The sequence below is a fragment of the Parasteatoda tepidariorum genome, chromosome 3, assembly GCF_982258835.1.
Source record: "Parasteatoda tepidariorum strain Cologne lab strain chromosome 3, Ptep-v5.0, whole genome shotgun sequence".
NCBI lineage: Eukaryota > Metazoa > Arthropoda > Arachnida > Araneae > Theridiidae > Parasteatoda > Parasteatoda tepidariorum.
The window spans coordinates 79,342,629-79,363,767 of NC_141757.1; the positions used below are offsets into that span (position 1 = coordinate 79,342,629).

The window sequence follows — 21,139 nt, forward strand, 5'->3', positions numbered from 1 at the left end:
TTATATGTACACTGTATGGTATACAGCATGCAGGGATAATGCATTTCATAAAAATTTGGTGACCCCTGAAAGACTTCCGGCGACCTCCAGTTTGCGCACCACTGTTTTAGAATACCATAATCGTAATGTAAGACACGTACTTCGTACAATAACTCTCCACACGCTAATAGTGAAAGAATGTGAAATATTACCATGGGTAGAGAGTTTTGCTCTACGCCACCTGTAGCTCATTTCGACCAATAAGGTTGCAACTCGGCAAATTATAAGGTTAACAGTTACTGGCTTAGTTTAGCTTTGTTTTCAGGAAGGAAATATAAATGTCATTGTAACCGTAACTATTTTATTGCGGTTTGTTTATTTGCGTTCCGCATCTGATTGTTTTTGATCTTTATAAAGTTTTGTAAAGAATTTTTTTCATTACTATCTATCAATCAGAATGGTTATGGGAGATGACTGTGAACTATTGTTTTTTGACACATTCTCTCATGATTCATGTGAAGTAAGTTAACATTTTCACGTTCGTTTCAAAGTGTTGTAAGAAATTTATATTAGTGAGTTGTTGATCCACCTTCACTCTTATCAGAATAAATCAATATATTAAGTGCTTTAATGTGAAATAAAGTAAATTCATCTTTAAAATAAGTTGTTGTTTTAAATTTTTATTTGAATGATACTCTTTAAATTGAATTATATTTCAAAATAGTTGGACGTTATTTGCCCAATTAATTTTGTTAACAGTTATTGATGTTCATCGTCTACTCCAGATTAACCTATCGTAGTGGATGCGAAATTTAGATGTATGATATCATAATCAAAGTGTTCAGATTTGTTCAAAGTGCTCAAAATTTAACAGTTTTCCCTTGAGAATCCGCGTATATTTAAAGCATAGCAGTTTAGTTAATTTCGGTAAGTTTGAAGGTATAAATTGCAATGTAATTGATGCTTAGAGATTTTGTATTTTGATATTTTGTGCAATTAAAGTTTTGATTAATGCAAATTTTAGGAGCTCAATCTTGATTTAGTCCAGTTCCCTCTGCCTGTTTATATATTTGAAATTAGAGTTGTTCCTCTTGGTGCAAGAGTTCAAGCTGATTTTCCTGGTGGACATCGTCTTGGGTAAATAATTTATGATATTATTTATGAATCATGATCTGTCGCGCCAACTACAATCGCCAAAGTGCTGAATAGATATTAAACTTTTAAAATTTTTTTGAAAGAAAGCATGTAGATATTTCCTTGGGGGTGGCTATGAGTTATACCCTTTGAGTTGATCCCTTTCTGTGATTTTTTTATAATGTTTTGTAGGCCCCTTCCCCTGAAATTGCCAGTCCTTGGCGATTTTTCTGCCACAGATCACGATACGGAAATCTCACCTTATTTCCATTATTCATTTTTTACTGAAATTCATTCATTTTTCTTAAGTAATCATGCATTACTATAATTCTTAACATTAAATATAACATCATAAACATTAAATTAATAAGTTTTTTCTGTGGGAAGTATTTGTTTTAAAGACACTACGATTTTCACAGGGTTTCCATGGTATGGAAATTTTTTTAAAGTGGTAGCAAAAGGGAGATGTTTTAATCTATCAATACATATATAATTTGAAAGAAATATATTTGAAGGAAGAATGAATAACTCTGGAATAATTTCGTAATTTACAAATGAAAGATAAATTTAGGTATTTTTCAGTGGTTTTGAAAAATCTTAGTAATTAAATTACTTATTTGTTTTTTTCCAGGTCATGGAAACCTTGTTTCAAAGTTTTGGATACAATATTAACTTGTTTATCAATAACAGACATAATAAGTTTTGATAACAAGTTTTATTCCAAATTCTGTTGTTCGTAAGAACTAATTATCTAAGACAAAATTAGAATAAAAAATCCTTAAAAGCAACCTTTCTGTATTAAATAACATAGAGAAAAAAGTTTCAAGATTGTTTTCTTTTAGGTTATTGTTATATACTTAGATTAATGAATGTAAATCTATTGTTATTGGTTTGTATCATTAAAAGGTATTTTCAAAGCTGTTATAGAAATTTGTTTTGTTACTTTTAATAAGGAAACTGTCTTTGAATAAGTAAATAAAGCTTACAAATTAAGCACAGAAAAAAATAATGCAACTAAAATTTTTGCATTTCTTAAGAAACAATAATTAATAAGTTATAAACATCAATTTATATTCCTTACTTTCTCAAAAATTTCTTAGTAGCCATCCATGAATGCAGGGTTTTATTGATTTTGTTAATCACCAATTTAATTTTAAAATTTTCCAAGAATTTTACTATTTCTGTTACAAAGTAAATATTTTGTGTTTAAGTTTAAAAAACTATTTTTTTTAAATTTACATAGTAAATTCCCTACTCTAGGAAACTGAATTTGTTGCAAAGAATTATTGAATTACTTTTGTTGGTCCATAACAGTGTTATCTATGAAATACATACATAACTGGAAGGAAATCCTGTGTTTATAATTCGTACAATCAAGAGTCACTTTGCATTAACCTCTTGCAATCCAATATCACCTCTAAGTGTACATCAAAAGTTACCACACTAAAATATAAATTTTTTATATCTTATTAATAAGTAACCACATTATTTTATAAATTATATAAAAATATTGTATTCTGTAGTTTTATGTTGTATTACATTAGTTAAAACATCATAAAGTACTCAGAGAACAAACAGTTTCTCTTTTCTATCTTCCATTTATTTAATTTTTTTGTTGTCGTTGGAAAACCGCCTTGATCTTAATATTTGTTGGGAGTAGTCGGAATTTAATTTCAAAACATATTTTGCATAAGGCTGTGATAGTAATTTAAATAGTAATGTGTTCAGATTCATTGTAAAAAGTTCTGTAAATATAATTTATTCATTATGATAAGAATGAAAGAAATATTAATAAAATCTGTTTTAAAGCTATGTTAAATTTTTTCTTTACACTTTTCAATTTAAGTGTATATTGATTACCAGGGCCCCATCTTCAAGAAGACCCCATTATAACAGTTAGGGCCAAAGAGAAAAATTGCAATTTCAGGTCGATGGCCAGTCTGACCCTAAATGAATAATGTAACGCTTGTTGGGAGAAAGTGGTAATCGTAAAAGTGATATCCCACATTTTTGTTAAAATAAAAATTTTAGCAGACTAAATGTTTTTATGCTTTAATTTTTCATTTTTTATTCCAAAATAAGTACACATCCAATAATGCTCATCAATGTCATTAAAAGACATAGCTGAATTTTAAGCATAACTTTGACTTATAGTTTATGGTAATGTCACTCACAGTTGGCTATATTTTTTGTTATCTCCTATTAAGACAAAAATGACAATGTTTTTACAAATTAACATTACTTAATGATGCTATTTAATCTTCTAAACTAGTTTTTCTGTAATTATACTGTAAATTTCTCAATCAAATAAATTAGTAAATTTCCTTAATTTGGGAGCAAAACTAAAATAATATAACTAAAATAAGTCAGTTAGCAAAATGAATGAAAATGTAATAGGAATTAATTACTTTTGAAATAAAACAGTGTTACAAAAATATAAGAGGCATAAATAATAATTTGAAAATAATATAGTATGTAAAAAAATAATGAATGAAAATATGAAACAAATCATTGAAATTGAAAGTAGTACATACTATTTTAAACCCCTGCAAATCCAATTTCCCTGCTTTTATTTCAGCAAAATGTATCAGCCCTATTCCACCCCCCCCCCCCCCCCCCGAAGTTTATTTGTTCTCATATTTCATGTTCATTGAACGTGAGTCAGGTTAAGTTGGTTCATGTGTATTGAGACGTGTATAGTTTAATTGGTGTTTTTTTTTTTTTTTTTTAAATTGATTTATCACTATGTGTAACAATTATGGTTATGATTAAAATTCTGAAACTATTTTTTAGAGCTACTAATCCTTCATCTTTTCAACTGGAGTTCTTTGTTAATGACCTTAGTAAAAGAAGTGCTTCTACTTTTGAAAGGTTAGGAAGGTAAGAGTAAAATTTTATTGACTTTTTTCTGTTCAAGATATTGCATTACACTAAATATTTTTTTTCTAATAATATTTGTAAAAATTTCTGTTGTGTTAAAAAGAGTACAGTTAATGTACAGTAATAAATCGCCATACCATGTTTATAATTTAAAAATTAGATTATATTTCTTTTAATTTTCACCTCAATATAGTTGCTAATATCCTTTTTCCAGCAAGTTTCTCATTGAGCCGAGCTGTAACTTCTATTTTTAGAGATATTTTCTTCAACTGTTTAATTAAATTTAAAAATCAGCTAAAATGAAAAATTATTATATGGTTGTTGTAATGTTTTGTTTTTATAAAAAAAGAAGACATTTTTGATTACATTATCAACACATTTTGAAGACTTAAGGCTAAAAAAATAGACCTTGACAATAATTTATTATAGCTAAATCGTGGATTCTTTACCCTTGCTTCATAAAAGTTCATAGTGTCTAAAATAACCGATATCTTTTTATAATTTCATGAAGACATGAGTTTTCTTTCTTTAAATTCATTTTTACTCAAATGATACTATAGTCTGTACATGATACAATAGTCTATATACATATCGATTTCTTGTGATAAATTTATATTGAATTTTTCTTTTATTTTCCTTTAGTCTAGATTACAAGCAGAATGTAGATATTCAATTTCCCGTTCCTAACAAGGTAAATTTTAATTTTATAAAGTTTTACTTTGAGTTGAATTTTAGTGTCTTCTGTGAAACTGTGTTTTTACCTTTTTAATAATGAAAAAAAAATGTCTTGTAAATTCATTGGTTTTAATTTTTAAAAAAAATATTTGTAGAATTTTTAATTTGTAGTTATGCACTAAATATTTTGTTTTTGTTCTGCCAAATTTGATCATCAATAATCTCATTCTGAATATTTAGCCAGGTTAGATTTTATACAAAAACTTAAATGTTTACACATTAATGTATGAAAATTTTTAAATGCTGACACAAATGAAATAAATATTTTTAAAAGCACTATTATCCAGAAAGTACATCTAGCTTTAAATTATAATATTTAGCCAGGTTAGATTTTATACAAAAACATATATGTTTACACATTAATGTATAAAAATTTTTAAATGCTGACACAAATGAAATAAATATTTTTAAAAGCACTATTATCCAGAAAGTACATCAAGCTTTAAATTATAATATTTACCATAGCTCATAAAAATTTTATATGAACAAGTATTACTTACAATTTTTAAAAATATGTTAGTGAGCCTTACATATTTTTAAAGGGTATATTTTTTGTACAAACATTATGTACCTCATTTTTTGATTTATGCAGTTAAAAACTGTAGAATTAAATTTAATAAATTCATTATGCAGAATTCATTTTAATAAATAATTTTTTATTGACACTGTGGTGAAAGTTTTTCAAAAATTTTATTTTACTGCTGTTAAGGGCTCTGAAGACATCTATAAAATATTAGTAATTCAATTCTGTTAATAAATACATTCTGTTGAGAAATTTTGAAAACACGCTAGTTTTTTAACTTTGAACGGTTATTTGAAAAGTCCATTTTTTGAAACTATAATTATTCCACTTGAAATTTATTATATGTTTTTATAATGGATTAAAGTTGTAAGTTCTAAAAAATAAATTGAAAATATCATAAAAAAAATTAAAATTTTTTAATTCAAATTTAATGGTGTGTTAATGCACTATAGGCCGAATGCATGAGAAATATTCAAAATTTGAAAACCCTTTTTTTACGTAAGGTTTCTGAGTTTTATTGCATATTCAGAGTTTTATTATTTTTATTGTGTTAAGGCTAACAGTGATCAACAAAATATGCCATTAGGAACAAGCGTCAAGCGTTCTGAAATTACTTAGCGTTGTTTCAAAACTTGAGATGCACAAAATTTATTTTGATAACTTTTTCTATTTCTATAGTTTATTTGAAATTTTGAAACAAAAGGGTTTCTTTGCATCTGGCACAGCTCGTGAAAATCACATAGCTGGTTGTGCATTGGATGACGCCAAAAATATGAAAGAAAAAAAAACATTGTGGTTCCTACGATTTTGTATTTAGCAAGGATGCAGAAGCATGTACAATAAAATGGATAATTGGGAGTTTACTGTTTTTTGTTTGTTCTTTTCACTTGTTCAGTTTACTATGAAAATGTTTACCTAAAAAGCAGTAAACATCAATAAAATATCTTTAAGTTTCGCTTAATGACTCAACTTGTGCTCCCTTATTTAATTTATATTAAAGCTATGTCCCTGTTCAGTAACCCGACTCGGTTCACCAAACTTTAAAGTTTGATGTATAGTTCCTTTCAGATTGCTTTGCTTTCTGATCTCATCTATTCAAAAATTCAAAATAAAATTATAATTATGTATTAAATTTAATTTGAAGCTTGAACTGAAACATTTTAAAAACTAAATTTACTTGTTTAATTATTAAGTGGTAGTAAATACATTTAAATTATCTAACTCGATAAAAAATTTTTTAAAAATAAAGTAAACATGTTTAAAAATTCAAATTAAGACTATTTAAATTTAAAAATAATTCTTTGAAAGTAAATGAAGATATGGAAAAGAGGTAAGAAGAGTCTGACTTTTCACATGCCTCATTTAAGTGAGTAAGGGAAGAGATAAACATTTTTAGAAACATATGAAGAATTAAAGATATTTGTTTATATAAAAATTAATATGTCCTGATAAAATAATCCAATAATTTTTTTTTTAATTGTAAGAAGAACATTTGGCTTTGGTCTTTCTCATACTATGGAAAAAATATCTTTCGTTTACCTTTCAGAATTATATAAAAAAAAATTTAAAATCTAATAACTCTGAAATTAAATCAAAATTTTTGAAAAAGTCAAAAGTTTTTTACCATCTGTCATGTGGTGTCAGTATGTGGCTATAAAAAATTAAAATTTTAATGCAAGTTTTTCTTGTACATAAAAATTTTTTTAAAACCTTTAAGACTAATTTGGAACTTAAACAAAATGAAACAAGTTACACATTTTATGCATTATTCTTGGCTGTAAAAAATTCACAATGATCATGCTAATAATTTGCGCTAAACTGATTTGCTGCGCATGGAATAGTGTTCAACTTTGGCATAAAATAACTTAAAAAATTATGCTGGCATTAATAACATTTTGATGTCAGAATGTTTTTTTTTTAACCATTTCTTTGAAAAGGTGCAAAATTTCATATTAGTTTTATCGAATAGTTTTTCATTTGTAACAGTAAAAAGCCTGCTCAGAAAAATTTTCTTGTAACAGAACTTTTTTTTTTATGGAGAGATAAAATGCCTAAAATACTTTTTTTAAAATTAATAATAATATAAATGTTTGAACTCTGCTTGTATGGAAGTTTTGAAGGAAACAAAATTGCCTATGAATTTTTTAATCAATAATTTATTGTTTCTTTATGTTTATAAAAAATAAAATATTTTTTAAACTATTTTAAGGTAAGAATACTAGATTTATAAATATGTAAAGAAATCTAAAATGTAAATTGAAAGCATAAATCTGAGGGGGACATGCAGTGATATGTTTCTTCCCTATAATTTCAGATCCCTACAGATGGATTAGTTTTACGAGGATGGTATAGTGCTGTCACTTTAGCTGTATATGGTGTACTAGCAAAAACAACTAGCAAAGAACGATCATCTCCGCCTCCCCCTCCTCCCCCACAAGCGACTTCTAGAGGATCTTCACAAGGTTTTACATCTGTTGTTTTTTGTTTTAATACAATACCTTTATTATGTTGCCTTTATTGTTAATATTATTACACAAATATTTTGGTGCGGTTTGATTCACATTTTTTTCTTTTATACTTATTTAATCTAATCCTTTTTTTAAAAAAAAATATTTTTAAAAGCTTTTTATGATAGTTTATGAATTTTTCATGAACTTTTGATTTCCAATTTACTATAAAGGCTTTTGTAACAAAAGTTTTTGACTTCTTTTGATGCTAATATACTCAGTACATTTTATAATCTTTAAAACATATTCCCATTACTGTGATCCTTCATAATACATATTATTCCACATGTTGGTAATTGTATTTTAATATCTATGGCAAGTGCTAATTCAACTGTTCTTCACTTAGAAGTAATGTTCAAATATTAATAAATTTTTTTTCAATCCCAGGAAAATCACTTGAAATTATCAATTCAAAAATTAGTTACCTTGCATAAAAATCTTAATGATTCTTTCTCTTGTACAGAATGTCTTTTGAAAAGGAGTTGAGATTTCAGATTAATACAGTGATTTTGGACTCATTAGTTTTGAAAAACAGTCTTTTAACTTCAGGAAACAATGCTATGAACAAAAATTTTTAATAATATTTTTAGCTAAAATAAATACACCATTATAATTTAGTAATAAATATTCATTATTATAATAATTTATTATTACACTAGGAGGCTCTGCCCCCTGCTTGCTAACGCTCGCCAACCCCCTGCTTGCTAACGCTCGCCAACCCCCCAGAATTGCTACGCAATCCTATGTGGTTCACGCCGTGAACCATGGCTCGCTGCGCTCGCTCGCCAATGAACACAATGTTCTAGCACAAAGACATAATATATTATCATCAAAGACATAGTATTTTATCATCAAAGACATAGTATTGTACTTATGTAGAAGAATTCTACCAATGTTCTTATTGGCTTTTAAAAAAGTATATTAGTTATTTAGATTGTACACGGGGAAAAAATCAAAACATTAGCTAAATAAGAAACATATTAGCAAAATAAATTATCAAATATTGCTTCACTAATATTCTGCATTTTAAAGCGTGAAAATTCAATGCATAAATAAACGCGAAATATAAAAAAATGCAATGCATTCAATACAAACACTTAAACGTTTTTTAGACGTTTAGGTAGCTCCCAGTAGAAAAATATCAATTCAACAGCGACCTTTTAAAGCATTCTCACTTCAATTAATTAATTAATTCCTAATTGAGTTTAAATTAAATATAGTCATGTTTTTAGTGCATGAATCTGAATTGAACAACCTGATAATGCTCACTCTGGTTATTGTTATCTGGTTGCTCACTACGTGCTCTTGAGCGCCGAATCCAATCAATTAAAAATGAAAACTGTTGCCAGCGCGAGAAAAGAAATATCATCGGTTTTATTGATACATATGTACGTATTAGCGTTTTATATAATATAGATTTCTTATAGCATTTTAATTAAAATTATTTAGAACAATAGAATTTCTCAGTCAGTGAATCCTTTCCTAAAAGGGAAACCTTTTATAAACATGCAATTTTCATGATCCTGAGGGTGCCTGTTTTACAAAGATTTCAATGTATATATGAATACTTTTTTACTTGATTTTGAAGCAAATTTTTTGTATTATAATTTTCATCTTTCATCAATTTTCAATTTTTCTTCTTAAATTTTTTCTTATGATTTGAAATCTTTAATTATTGTATATTGTCAAATCTTGATATTACAAACTGGAACTAAGTACACTAGAAATTTTGTACTATCGAAAATTCAGGCTATCAAAAATTAAATATTTTAATCAGTTATTGTCTGATCAGCCAAACAATACATAAACTTGTATTAACTATAAACATTTTAAATGTTGTTGAGTAGGCATTTATTTCCAAAAATATTTATCTCAATATCTTTGCTTTTTCATTTGATTTTGCGTTTTGCTGTTCTTTTATTTTGCTATAATCTTTTTCTGATATATCGCCTGATGACTTTGTTTCTTTAGATGTTCCTGATTTATCCCAATCACCACAATTTTACGGAAAGATTATTTTCCATTGTAACTATCTCCTCATAAATATTAGCTCATAAACTTAATTCATAAAACTTCTTGGAACTTTTTCAAGAATTGCAATTAAAAAAGGAATTTAAAATTTTTCAGGAATCAGGAAAAAAAGTTTTGCAATCAAAAATATTTCATGAAATTGAGGGTTATTTAAAAATTTATTCAACTTTAAAAAGTTTTTTTTCTTCAAATAGCTAACATGTTGGGAATCCAGATTTTTTTTGTGATGTTTAAAAAGTCATTTATTGAAATATGTGACATCGAGAATTAACTGTATTATTTGTTTTAAATCTTTAAATCAAATACTTGATTTAAAGATTTACCACTGAAAGTGGAAATTGAAAGAAAATTTAAATAACAAATTGAAAGAAAATAATAAATTCTAACATTGCAATGATATTTTTAGATTTATGTTCAAATAAGGATTTTGATTCACCAGCCGCAGATGGAACAATTAGTGATTGGGAGCGTAACTCCAGAATTCCAGAAGTGCCACCAGAACCACCTCCTCTGCCAGTTCGATCTCATTCTTCTGTTGTTGACACTCCTAGATTTGTAGATGTTCCCCCCTTAGGTCATCAGCCTGAACAACATGTAGCCTACCAATCAGAGATTCCAAGTGTCATTACAAACTTCTCAGAACCACCACCCCCAATTGTATATCAAGAATGTGTCCCTGCTCAAGTACCACAGGTTGTAGCAGCTCCTGCAACCTATGGACAGTATGAGTCACATTATTCTAAACCTTGGCCACCCCAAGAGGAGCAATATCAAGCCTCAACTGATCAGTATGATCATCAATTATACAATAGACCCACAGACAATAATATATATCAGCCACCACCTGATAACAGCAGACAATTGTGGGATCCTAAAGACCATCATGGTCCTGGTGATGCTCCTAGCCACGAGCATGACTCCTATCCTAGACCCGCCCTTCTTGAAATTCCCTCCTTACACAGAGATAAGGATAAGGATCGCAACCGAGATCGGCCTTGGGACAGAGATATTCACGATTATAAAGACGATGATATAAGGTCGAGAGATCATGATTCAAAGAGAAAAGACAGGGGAAGGAGATCTCGAGAAACTAGCTGGGAGAGAAATTCTGCCGATTTGGATAGGTACAGAGATGGCAGGGACAGAGATCGGGATCGAAACAGAGATCCCAGTAGTCGTGACAGAGATAGAGACAGGGATAGAAATAGAGATCGTCCATACGTAGACCGAGGTAATCGCAAAGATGTGAGAGACGTTAAGAGGCCTACAACGCCGCCGTCCCCACGAAAGACGAGACCGCGTAGTCCTCAAACGCCACCTGACACTGAAAAATTGATATCTGGTCCTAGAACTCCTAAAGAGGATGAACCAATGGATACGTATGAGGACAGAGGTGCGGAAGAAATCATTCATACCAATTATTTTGAACCTGTTCAGCGGGAGCGTGTTCCTGGGGAGCATTTATATAATTTATCCGAAGGTGAAATTCAAGAAGGTGATAACACGGAGGAAGATGATGGTTATGAAGAAATTGTGAGTGAAGAGGAAGATATGTCTGATGTTGAAGATAGAGTTGTATTAGATATGGTAATTTTTTGTATGCTTTATTTTTCTAGTTTAAAGTGTATATAATATTTTTACTTAGTGACTACAGTTATTTTTTTTTTCCAACAGTGTATATATTTTTACTTTTGCTACATTTAATTGTGAAATATTACAATAGTAGTTGCAAAAAAAGTAGTAAATTCTTTCAGATTTTTATTTAAATTTTGAAGTAAAAGAAGATGGTAAATAACTGCGCTTTGATTGGAATTTTTGATCGATATGCCAGTGGTTATTTTGTTTATATATTGTCATATTGAGAAATTATACATAATTTCTCAGGTAAAAAACCCTATGCATATACCTCCATGTGCATAAGTATATTTTAGAAATAAAAATTCTTAATAAAAATGCTTCTGTTGAAATGACGATAAGTAGAAAAGACTGCTCTTAAATGTAGGGTATTTAAATCAGTGATTTGTCAGTACAGTACAGAACCCGTTATCCGGAAATCAGAAAACCGGAAAACCAAAAAACCGGAACGAAATTCGCTAAATTTTCTCGCCATTTAAAAATTCCTCATAAGATTTTACGATTTTTCTTTCTTTTTTTAAAGATGTTTACGTTACCATCATTTTGCAAATAATCATTAGTGTATTACTTTATCGTTTTTTTTTATTTTTAAGATTATTTCCAAATATTATTTTTTTTAGTTGGGTTTAACAATAAAAAAAACTGCTTTTTGTAGCAATTCAGAAAACCGGAAAAACCAGTTATCCGGAATAGCGATGGTCCCGACCGTTCCGGATAATCGGTTCCCTACTGTATTTTATTCACTTGATTTTTTTTGTTGTTGTCAGAGAAAAAAATACATATATTAAGAATTTAGTAAAAAATATAATCTTTCTAAAATAATTTAAACATTAAAAGAAAGTTTATACAATTAAACATTTACTGTTAAAAAACTTAATAAAACTCTATATTAAATCTGCTTTTTTTGTACAATTGTAGGATGTTTGATTCAGGCACAGAAGTGTTAAAATCATTCTTAAATAAAATTTTATGTTTTAAAAACTTGTAAAAAAGTTATATTATTTTCATTCATGTATTTAAAATTAATTAGAATGCATGATCTTACAATTCTGGTACCTTTGATTATAATTTCAATTAAGATTATTCACCATACTTAGTGAGCTTTTTCCATGTGATTTTTGAACATATTTATTTAGAGATTGAGCTTGTTCAAACATATCTTCGTGCTTGTTGAGAATTTCTTACTTTGAGTAAGGAAATTTTCTTTTTTGTTCAAAATGAAAGTAATATCAATATGAAGTAAAATTTCCTTTAACTTTTGAGTAATGTAAGAAAATATTAATTCTATTTCAAATTTGCTGTTTAGTATAAAAAATATTGTGGTTTTCTACTCATAATGACCTTTTTTCATTTAAATTTTCAGCAGCTATAGAATTTCATTTATGTTTAATTAAATAAATTGTAAAGTTAGGTCTTTTTTAGTGTAAAAAAAGTATTAGTAATTTCAAGAATAAAGTTATTGTATATATTAGAGTATAAGTCGAGCCCTTAAAATTTAACGAAAATCTGGGTTTTGACTTATATATTAGTAATAAAGTTGAATATTCTTTGATTGTGAAATATCGGTGCATTATAAGCAATTATATAGGTATCAGTATCTCTGTATCAATTTACCTTTTTCAAGAACTATTTTTAATATGTTAATTAATTGATTTTGGGACCATCATCTGTTTTGGATTCAAAAATGTTCTCAGTGTCATCAGATGAATCACACTCTGCTATGGATTCTACATCATCCTCATTCGCTGTCTCCCATAAAAAAATTGTCTTCACCCTCATCCAAAAAATTTAAAATTCCAGGATTTTCAAAAATTTTTACAATAACATCTACATCCACCTTTTGCAATGTGCCTAATATCATTTAACGCATGATATCTCTAAGAGCAGTTCAGAAATCTCCTGTTTTTGTAAGCGTTTTTGATGCGATTTTTTACTTGAGACAATTTTTCAGACTTTTGAAAATTTTTTTTATGCATTTTAATTTCAGAAATTTTCCCAATTGGTTTGTTCTAGATCAAACCACTTATACACCTGACAGATCAGAAATTCGCTATCTCGTAATCAATAATATGGGGTCGACTTATGCACTGAGACATAGGGTATTTCATTATTATTAAAACAATAAAAAGGTTGTGTTTGAAAAAAAGGAAATATTAATATTTTTATTTAATCTTCAGTAATTTTAGCTGTTTTTTTTTATTACATTGCAGGCTGATATAGATTATGATTTAGGTGATGAAACAGAGTTTATGTCAAGCTTTTCACCTTATAATTGTGAGCTCACAGCTTCTCAAGTATGTTATTACTGAACTCTTTTTAAAATTTATTATAACTATGAGCTTGATTTCTTTTTGTTTTGCATTTTAATAATTTTATTAGGTAGTTATACTTCTTTAACCAAATATCTGTTGTGACTTGTGATTAGAGTTTTTCTTTACAATATATTTAGATTTAAAATGAAATTTTATTTAATTTTAGTTTTTTATGATCGATGTTGCAGTTGAGTTGTATAGATGTGTTTATTTTCTGTAATTGAACTCAATTAGTGTTATTTTTTTAGAAGTATAATCTTTTTGTCCTAATTTATGAATTTTAGCTAAAGTAACTGAGCCTCTAAATAGTTGCCTAGATTTCCAATTTTTTTTCTAATTCTTATTTTTTCAATGTGATTTTTAATAATTACTGCTTTCTATTCTTTTTTTCTTCTTTAAGCAAGCATATCCTTATTCTGTGGGCATTCTTCTCAATTCCCTAGGCCAATATTATGATATTGATTAATTTTGTTCAATGATCTTTCCTGGGTCCTAATATTGAAGATATTGCAAAATTAAAAAATAAAAAGTTGATTATTCTATATGATGGCCATCTTATCACCATGTCTATTTATTGTTTTTTATTTTATTTTAAACCAAAAAGAGAGATTTCAAATTTATTTCTTTATATTTTGGAAACTTTACAAGCCACTTGTTTAACTGAACTGTAATATAAATTTTGTTTTATTTAATTTTGAAAGAATAAAAAGGTAACAGAAGGTATTTAGTACTTTTATTGTTTCTAGTTTTTTGAAATAATTTGTGTTTTTGGAAGAATATTGTTTTCTAACCATTGAATTGATTGTTATTTAGTAATATTTCTGTAAAAGAAGCTGTAAGTTATAAAAAGTAACTCTTATTTTTTAACTTTTGAACACAATATTTTATTCTTTGAGTTTAATTATTAAATTTTCTTTGCATAATAGATATTTCAAAAAGAAAAAAAAGTATTTTTATTTGTAAAAAAAAGAAAAATTTGAAAAAAAAGTTTTATTTTTTCTTCACTTAACTGCTTAACAGCTTCTTTTTTCTGGCAAATTGGGTCAAAAAGTAAGCATATTTTTAAGAAACAAATTTCTGTTAAAATCTATTATATAAACTCAAATCAAGAGTCAAAACTATTACAATTATTGATTTTATGAAATAATTTTAATTTTTATTTAGAGCAAAAACAATTACATTTTTACTTAAGGTTGGCTTTACTACTAAGCTAGTGAAAACAAAATTCACGTCTTTTCCCGCATAAAAGAAAAGCGCCAAAACCTTTTGCAATCATACCTCTACTGGACTACCAGAGCCATCTGTTAGAAACATTGTAAACTAAAGAAAGAAAAAATTTGGGCAAATCATTGCAATAGAGTAAAAAAATCAGTCGCACGAGCGGCGCTCTGGCAAAACAGGGAAGACTCCTTTTCAAGTACCCAAACGGTGTTCGGGCAAAACTGGGAAGTTGTTAAACAAGCATTAAATTTTTGTAAAATTTTCGTACAAAAATTAGAAATTTAAAAAAAAAAACTATTTTGTCCTTTCCCAACTCTCTTTCATTCACTCAAATTTATTTTTTTAATAGCATTTTTCAGATCCTACATTATTTCTGTTTGAAGCTTCTGAGAAGGAACAGATTAAGAAGTCAGTTGAAACAGATCAAGTTGAAGACACTGAAAGCATTCTTGCACCATTCATTTACCCTGATGATCAACCTCATGATGAAAGGTGTCATATTTTTGATAAAATTATTTTTTCAGCAGTACTTATGTGAAAAGTGTTATTAATTTAAGTCAACTATTTTAATTCTGATTTGATTTTAATAAAATTTTTTAAAGCAAATCTGTGATTTAGAAGATAAAAGTAATTTTTTTTTTAACTCTTTCATTTTTTTGTTTTATTTGGGGATTCACAAAAAGGTTTCACAATTTCCACTTTTTTTTTATTGCTTCGAATATTTCTGATCTGAATTCTATTCAAATTCTCAGATACTCTTTGTAAAATATTGTTACTAAGTAAATATTCATTTCAACTTTTATATATTTTTTTCACCAGCTTCTTTTTTTATTTAATTTTTTCTGCTCGGTTCCTTTTTAACACCAGATTTTGTTTACAATATTGTTTGTTTAGTTTAAAATGACTTCTCTCTAGAATTAATAATGATTATATGACATGAAATTTAATGACTCTACTATAGTTATACTCTAAATCTTTCAACATTGAAATGTTTCATTGAAATATTATAAAAAATCACTGTTTTTTAGATAAATTTTTGTGAAACAACTCAATCATTTTTAATTTTTTATTTATTTTTAATTGATATTTTGAATTACGAAGTTTTCATTACTTTTATTAGGTGGGTTGATGTTTTAGAAGCAATTAATGAAGAATCTCTGTTTGGCTTATTAAGTTTAAAAAACTCAGAAAAAATAAAAGGTAAGTTTGCTGATAATGTTAAGAGTAATTTCTTAAATTCTCTTCAAAACTTGCTTTTTTAACCAAATAGTGATTTACTATATTTTCCTGAGTTAGAGGCATAAGAATAGATCTATCTAGTATCTTGGTTCCTCTTTAATACCTGTAACATACTTCTCATGGTTCATAATATATGTATGTTTGTGTGTGGCTAATTTTTTTATAAAGCTCACTACTAATCTTTGAAATATTGCTATCTGTATCAATTATTGCTTTATATATTTTATCAAAAATTATTACATTTTCATCAATTTATTTACAGTTTTCAAAGGATAATCTGCACACATTTTACTAGAATTTCTACTTTCCATAAAATTATTTTGTTTACTTATTTTATAAACTAAAGTCTTGTAAAGGACTGCCGTCACATTCTCATTTACACAGTAGCAATGCAGTCACTATAATGAATATGATAGCAGCAGTAATCATACTACTTCTGCTTCTTATATTCTTTTTTCATATCCATGACATTTGAGAAAAATAGATGACATATAATAAGGTAACATTGCAAATGTTTTTTGTTTGAAAAAATTTTTTTTCATTAATTTTTCAACTTATTTTGTATTTTAGAAATTAAAATTTTATTTTCATGAATTGTAAATTAATGTTCAAATAAAATGCGTAAATTTGAAGTATAAAATAGAGAATCAGTGTGCATAACAAATAGATTATATGCTTAAAATCAGGGTAATTGAATATGGGATTATGTAACAGCCTATAAAGACCGCAATTGAAGTTCAAAGGGAAAGAATGGTTTCTGTCCACTGTTTAAAAAAGTGACGTTTACTCCGAAATCTGTTGCATTTTAGGGATTATTAGGATTTTATTTTGGCGAATCAGAATTGTAGAAAATCAGTTTTCTCTAACAGTTATTACACAGTGAAAATTGGCCTAGGTAGGGACACAAGGTTATTTCCACCTTGAAATTCATTGTTTCACAAAATCAACTTTCATGAACATTATTCTTTTCTCTTGATCTTCAATTATTTTCTATGAAATGTAATCGTTCAATGTGACCTTTAACTTTTCCCACACATAAACTTATAATTTTAGATTTTTTTAAAACTTGCTCTAAACAATTATACAGAGCATTTCTATATAGGAAAATTTTTCTCAATAGATATCATCAAGGTGATTGTTGATTGGATTGTTGAAGGACTTGATTTTGATTTAGCATTGAAGCAACCCCAAACGGCGTACAAAGTTCGTCACCTGAAGGCAGGCATTCGATTAGCAACTTTAATGTTCCAAACAAATAAAGAAGTCATCAATATGCTTATGGTATTAGTTAACTGCGCTTCTGCATCTACCATATTTTTTTTTCCTTTTTTGCTGTTGTGAATCTGTAATGAACATTAAAAATGTGTTTAATTTAGTTAAAATGACTATATTAAATGTATTTATCATAAAATTACCAAATTTCAGACATAAGTATATATATATATATATTTAAATTTTCAATGTAAACAAATATTTTTTTAGCAAAAATATGTTTGTTTTGAGATTATTACTTTTAAAACTAAATCTTTTTTAATAATATTATGTTTTAAGTGTCCTAAAAAATTTGAAAATAGTCCTGATAAGTATGCTTACCTGCCAACTTCTGCACTTTTCAAATAAGTGTTTTCCTAGTGATATTCTTTATTTTATTTTATTACCAACTTACTACCTTATTTTATTATTCTGAGTTTATAACTATCAATGTTCAGCTCTGTAGCTGTGTAATTTTGAACCCTATCCAAATACAAGGGAACTCGTGAGTCAAGTATTGGGACAAACTAGACTTTCTGGAGAAATTAACCTGCAATTGCATTATATGGAAAGGAATAGTATGAAAACCTCCTACGGTTATCCCGACGGCCAAAGGATTCTAACCCATAATCCTTCTACCATTCACTTCTAATCAGTGCAAACAGGGAACGGAATTCGTATTGACCAGCCCACGTTGAGACTCAAACCTTGGTCATCTCATTGGAAGGCAGGCACTTCTTTCTACTGGTTTTGAAATGCCAATTGAACCAATTGCCTTGAAGTTATTCTTATTTAGTAAACACAGAATAAAATAACTAGCAGACTTGCTATAACTATGTTTAAACTATTTAAATCTAATGATAGGTAAAATCAATTAAAATTTTTTTGAAACTGGAAAAAAATTTATGTAGAAATTTCGTGTTACATTATATATAAAATCTTTCGTGAAATCCTGAAGAGTTGATAGGTATGCCTTAAAAAGCCGTAAATTTAAATGTTAGTTATTAGTGACAATCTTATTATTGAAATAATGTATATTTTCATTTCATTTTTTAGGAGAGAGATATTCCCAAAAAATTACTACAGTTATTTGATCAACCATATATGGTTCTGCCAGTCAAGCTGCTGATTTTACGAGGCATAGATGCAGTAATATCCACAAAAGCTGGACTTCAATATGTGGTTCACAAAACTTTGCAGATACCTCCAGCTAAAAGTTTTGCTGTGAAGCAAACAACTGAGATACCAAAAAACGGTTATTTTAATCATTTATATGTTTGTAATATCACCCATTGTTTTCCCACATTTTTATTAAAGATTTAAAAAAATATTTTGTAATTGTCTGTTTAAAAATTTTCTATGAATTTAAAATTCTGATTTAAATTGTTTATACTGTAAGGGAATTTAATACAAACCAATTGATTGTTTATTTGATAGGTTTAAAAAAATATTTGAACTTATTTTATTCAAGAGGTTATTTTTTTTGGTCTAATTTTTTGTTCCTTATTTTAAGTAATTTTGTTAGTATTTATAATTTAAACCTTCAATTATTAAGTGGATTTTAGTGGTTAATTGTGTTAATTGTTTTTTATAATCCTTTTTCTTCATATCTTTATATTATTGAAAATGATTAATCAGTAGTTATTTTATACAATTTTATTTTAATGACAAAGATTGCATTGTTTTTTAAAAATAAATTATTTTTAATTATTTGATATTAAAATTTCAACCTTTTTCTATATTTATGTAGTAGTTTCTATGCTCTTTAAGATATGATGTTTAGTAATATTAACTACTGAAATAGAAATTTGTTGTTATTAAAATTGTTCAAAGTAGTAAAATGAAGAACAGTTTATTTGTGTTGATAGTTTATCTGTATTTAATATAAAAAAAAGAAAGAAAATCAAAATATAGTGTATCTGTTAGCTTATATTTAGATGCAATAAAATATTTGTATATGTTTTACTTTTTTTAATTACCTTTAATAATTTTATGTAACTTTTTCTTTCATTTTCATTCTTTAGATATCACCTTGAATATTTCAACCAAAACATGCTATCAAAGGCTTTTGGATTTATTATTATCTAAACCGGTATGTATTTTAAAAATTTGAGTATTTAAAAAAGTTAAAATGAAAACTCCTTTTGTCTTTATTGGATTTTTTCCTTATTATTAATTGTTGTAAGTTGATGTATGTTATGTTACGTTTATTATTTCTTATATCACACACACATATCACACATTTAATTTCATACATATTCATTTACATATCATTTATTCATTAAAATCTTTTATTTGGAGGGGAAAATGGAAGAAATTTGTATTTGTTTATTTCATATTTGTTTATTTCAGATAATAATTGTTAAAGAAAACAAAATAAGAAAAATACTAATTTGTTCGCAGTTGAGTAAAGTTGTGTTTTATGTACTTTAAATCTGTGTTTCAATATACTGTGCTTGTATGGTACTAGTCTTTTTTAAAAAAAGGCAATATTTGTAGGTATTTGCAGTAGAATAAGTATGCTTTATTTATGAACACTAAAAGAGAAGTTTCCTACACAAATTGGTAATTAAAGATGAGAAAAAACTTCAGTTGTCTATACCCTAGTTTATTTGCAGCTTCGTAATTGTTATTAACTATGTAATTAAAAAATAATGTTCTGTTGTGTGCTTCTTTATATTTACTGAATAACTTTTTCTATTTAAAACTTTTTCCTGTTTAATATTGAATTGACTTTTAATATATTTTTAACCAAGTATGTACATAGTTTATAATTTAGCTTTCATTGTTAATTATTTTGTGAAAAAAGCATCGTTTAATATGGTTCTTTATTTTCAGTTAACAAGAGCTGTGGTATCGATATCTGCTTTATTGAATAAAATCCATCTTTATGAATTACTTATTGAACTATCAGATTCTGTAGAAAAGTTAGTATTCAAATTCATTAAAATTTGCATTAGTAGTATTGATTGTATATTTTAAAAGTTTTCTGCGATTTTCTTTTTCAATAGTGATTACATGCTATTCTGAGTCTTTAAAGACAAAAGTTTTTAATCATTGCGTATTACTAGAGCCCATGAATCATGTGGAAATATTTTTAAAACTATGAAACAAAGGTTTGGCAAATTTTTGAAATAATGTGGACAAGTTGCAAATGAGATAGAAAACAAGTAAAACAGAGCAAAAAAGGAAAACTCAATTTGAAAAGGAAAACTCAATTTCATATTCAGCATCTCAATAATTATTAAAGTGAAGTTAAGTTAGTAGAGAAGTTGAACATTAATTCAAATTTTGTTTTGTGAAATTCGTTCGTTACATGATACAGCTCTTTAAAGTTAGTATTTCTGAATCTAATTGAGTATAGTTCTTTAACATATTCTTTTTGAATAACAAATTGGATTTTTATGGATAAATCACTCATTCTTAGAATATTTTTAAGTACTTAGTTGCCCTCAATATTTAAATTAGCTGTTGGTTCTGGGTCAGAAAAAAGGGATCAAAAAACTGCAAGCATGACAGTTTAATGAAATTAGAAAAGTAGCAGGTGTAAACTTAAAGGCAAAAGCAGCAGATCAAATTTTTTGTAAAAGTTTGGCAAAGGCACCTTCATCCAGTGTTGGATTGATAATGGTTAATGATGATTATCATAAACTTTTCTAAGTTACTTTGCTAGCCTCTAGAGTATCTTTTGT

The 21,139-nt window shown here is 27.2% G+C and overlaps 1 protein-coding gene across 1 annotated transcript in view; it reads left to right on the forward strand.

The window, feature by feature from the left end:
- Nucleotides 1–290: 290 nt before the first annotated feature.
- vir (VIR_N domain-containing protein) overlaps nt 291–21,139 on the forward strand; it is a 61,283-nt gene continuing 40,434 nt past the window's right edge. The window contains exons 1-13 of the mRNA XM_016048954.4: nt 291–499; nt 1,004–1,116; nt 3,907–3,993; nt 4,636–4,684; nt 7,566–7,713; nt 10,196–11,376; nt 13,635–13,718; nt 15,307–15,449; nt 16,078–16,157; nt 17,317–17,477; nt 18,504–18,702; nt 19,472–19,539; nt 20,286–20,374. Coding sequence (XP_015904440.2) covers nt 437–499; nt 1,004–1,116; nt 3,907–3,993; nt 4,636–4,684; nt 7,566–7,713; nt 10,196–11,376; nt 13,635–13,718; nt 15,307–15,449; nt 16,078–16,157; nt 17,317–17,477; nt 18,504–18,702; nt 19,472–19,539; nt 20,286–20,374 — 2,465 coding nt within the window. The 5' untranslated portion in view covers nt 291–436. The remainder of the gene's footprint in view (nt 500–1,003; nt 1,117–3,906; nt 3,994–4,635; nt 4,685–7,565; nt 7,714–10,195; nt 11,377–13,634; nt 13,719–15,306; nt 15,450–16,077; nt 16,158–17,316; nt 17,478–18,503; nt 18,703–19,471; nt 19,540–20,285; nt 20,375–21,139) is intronic.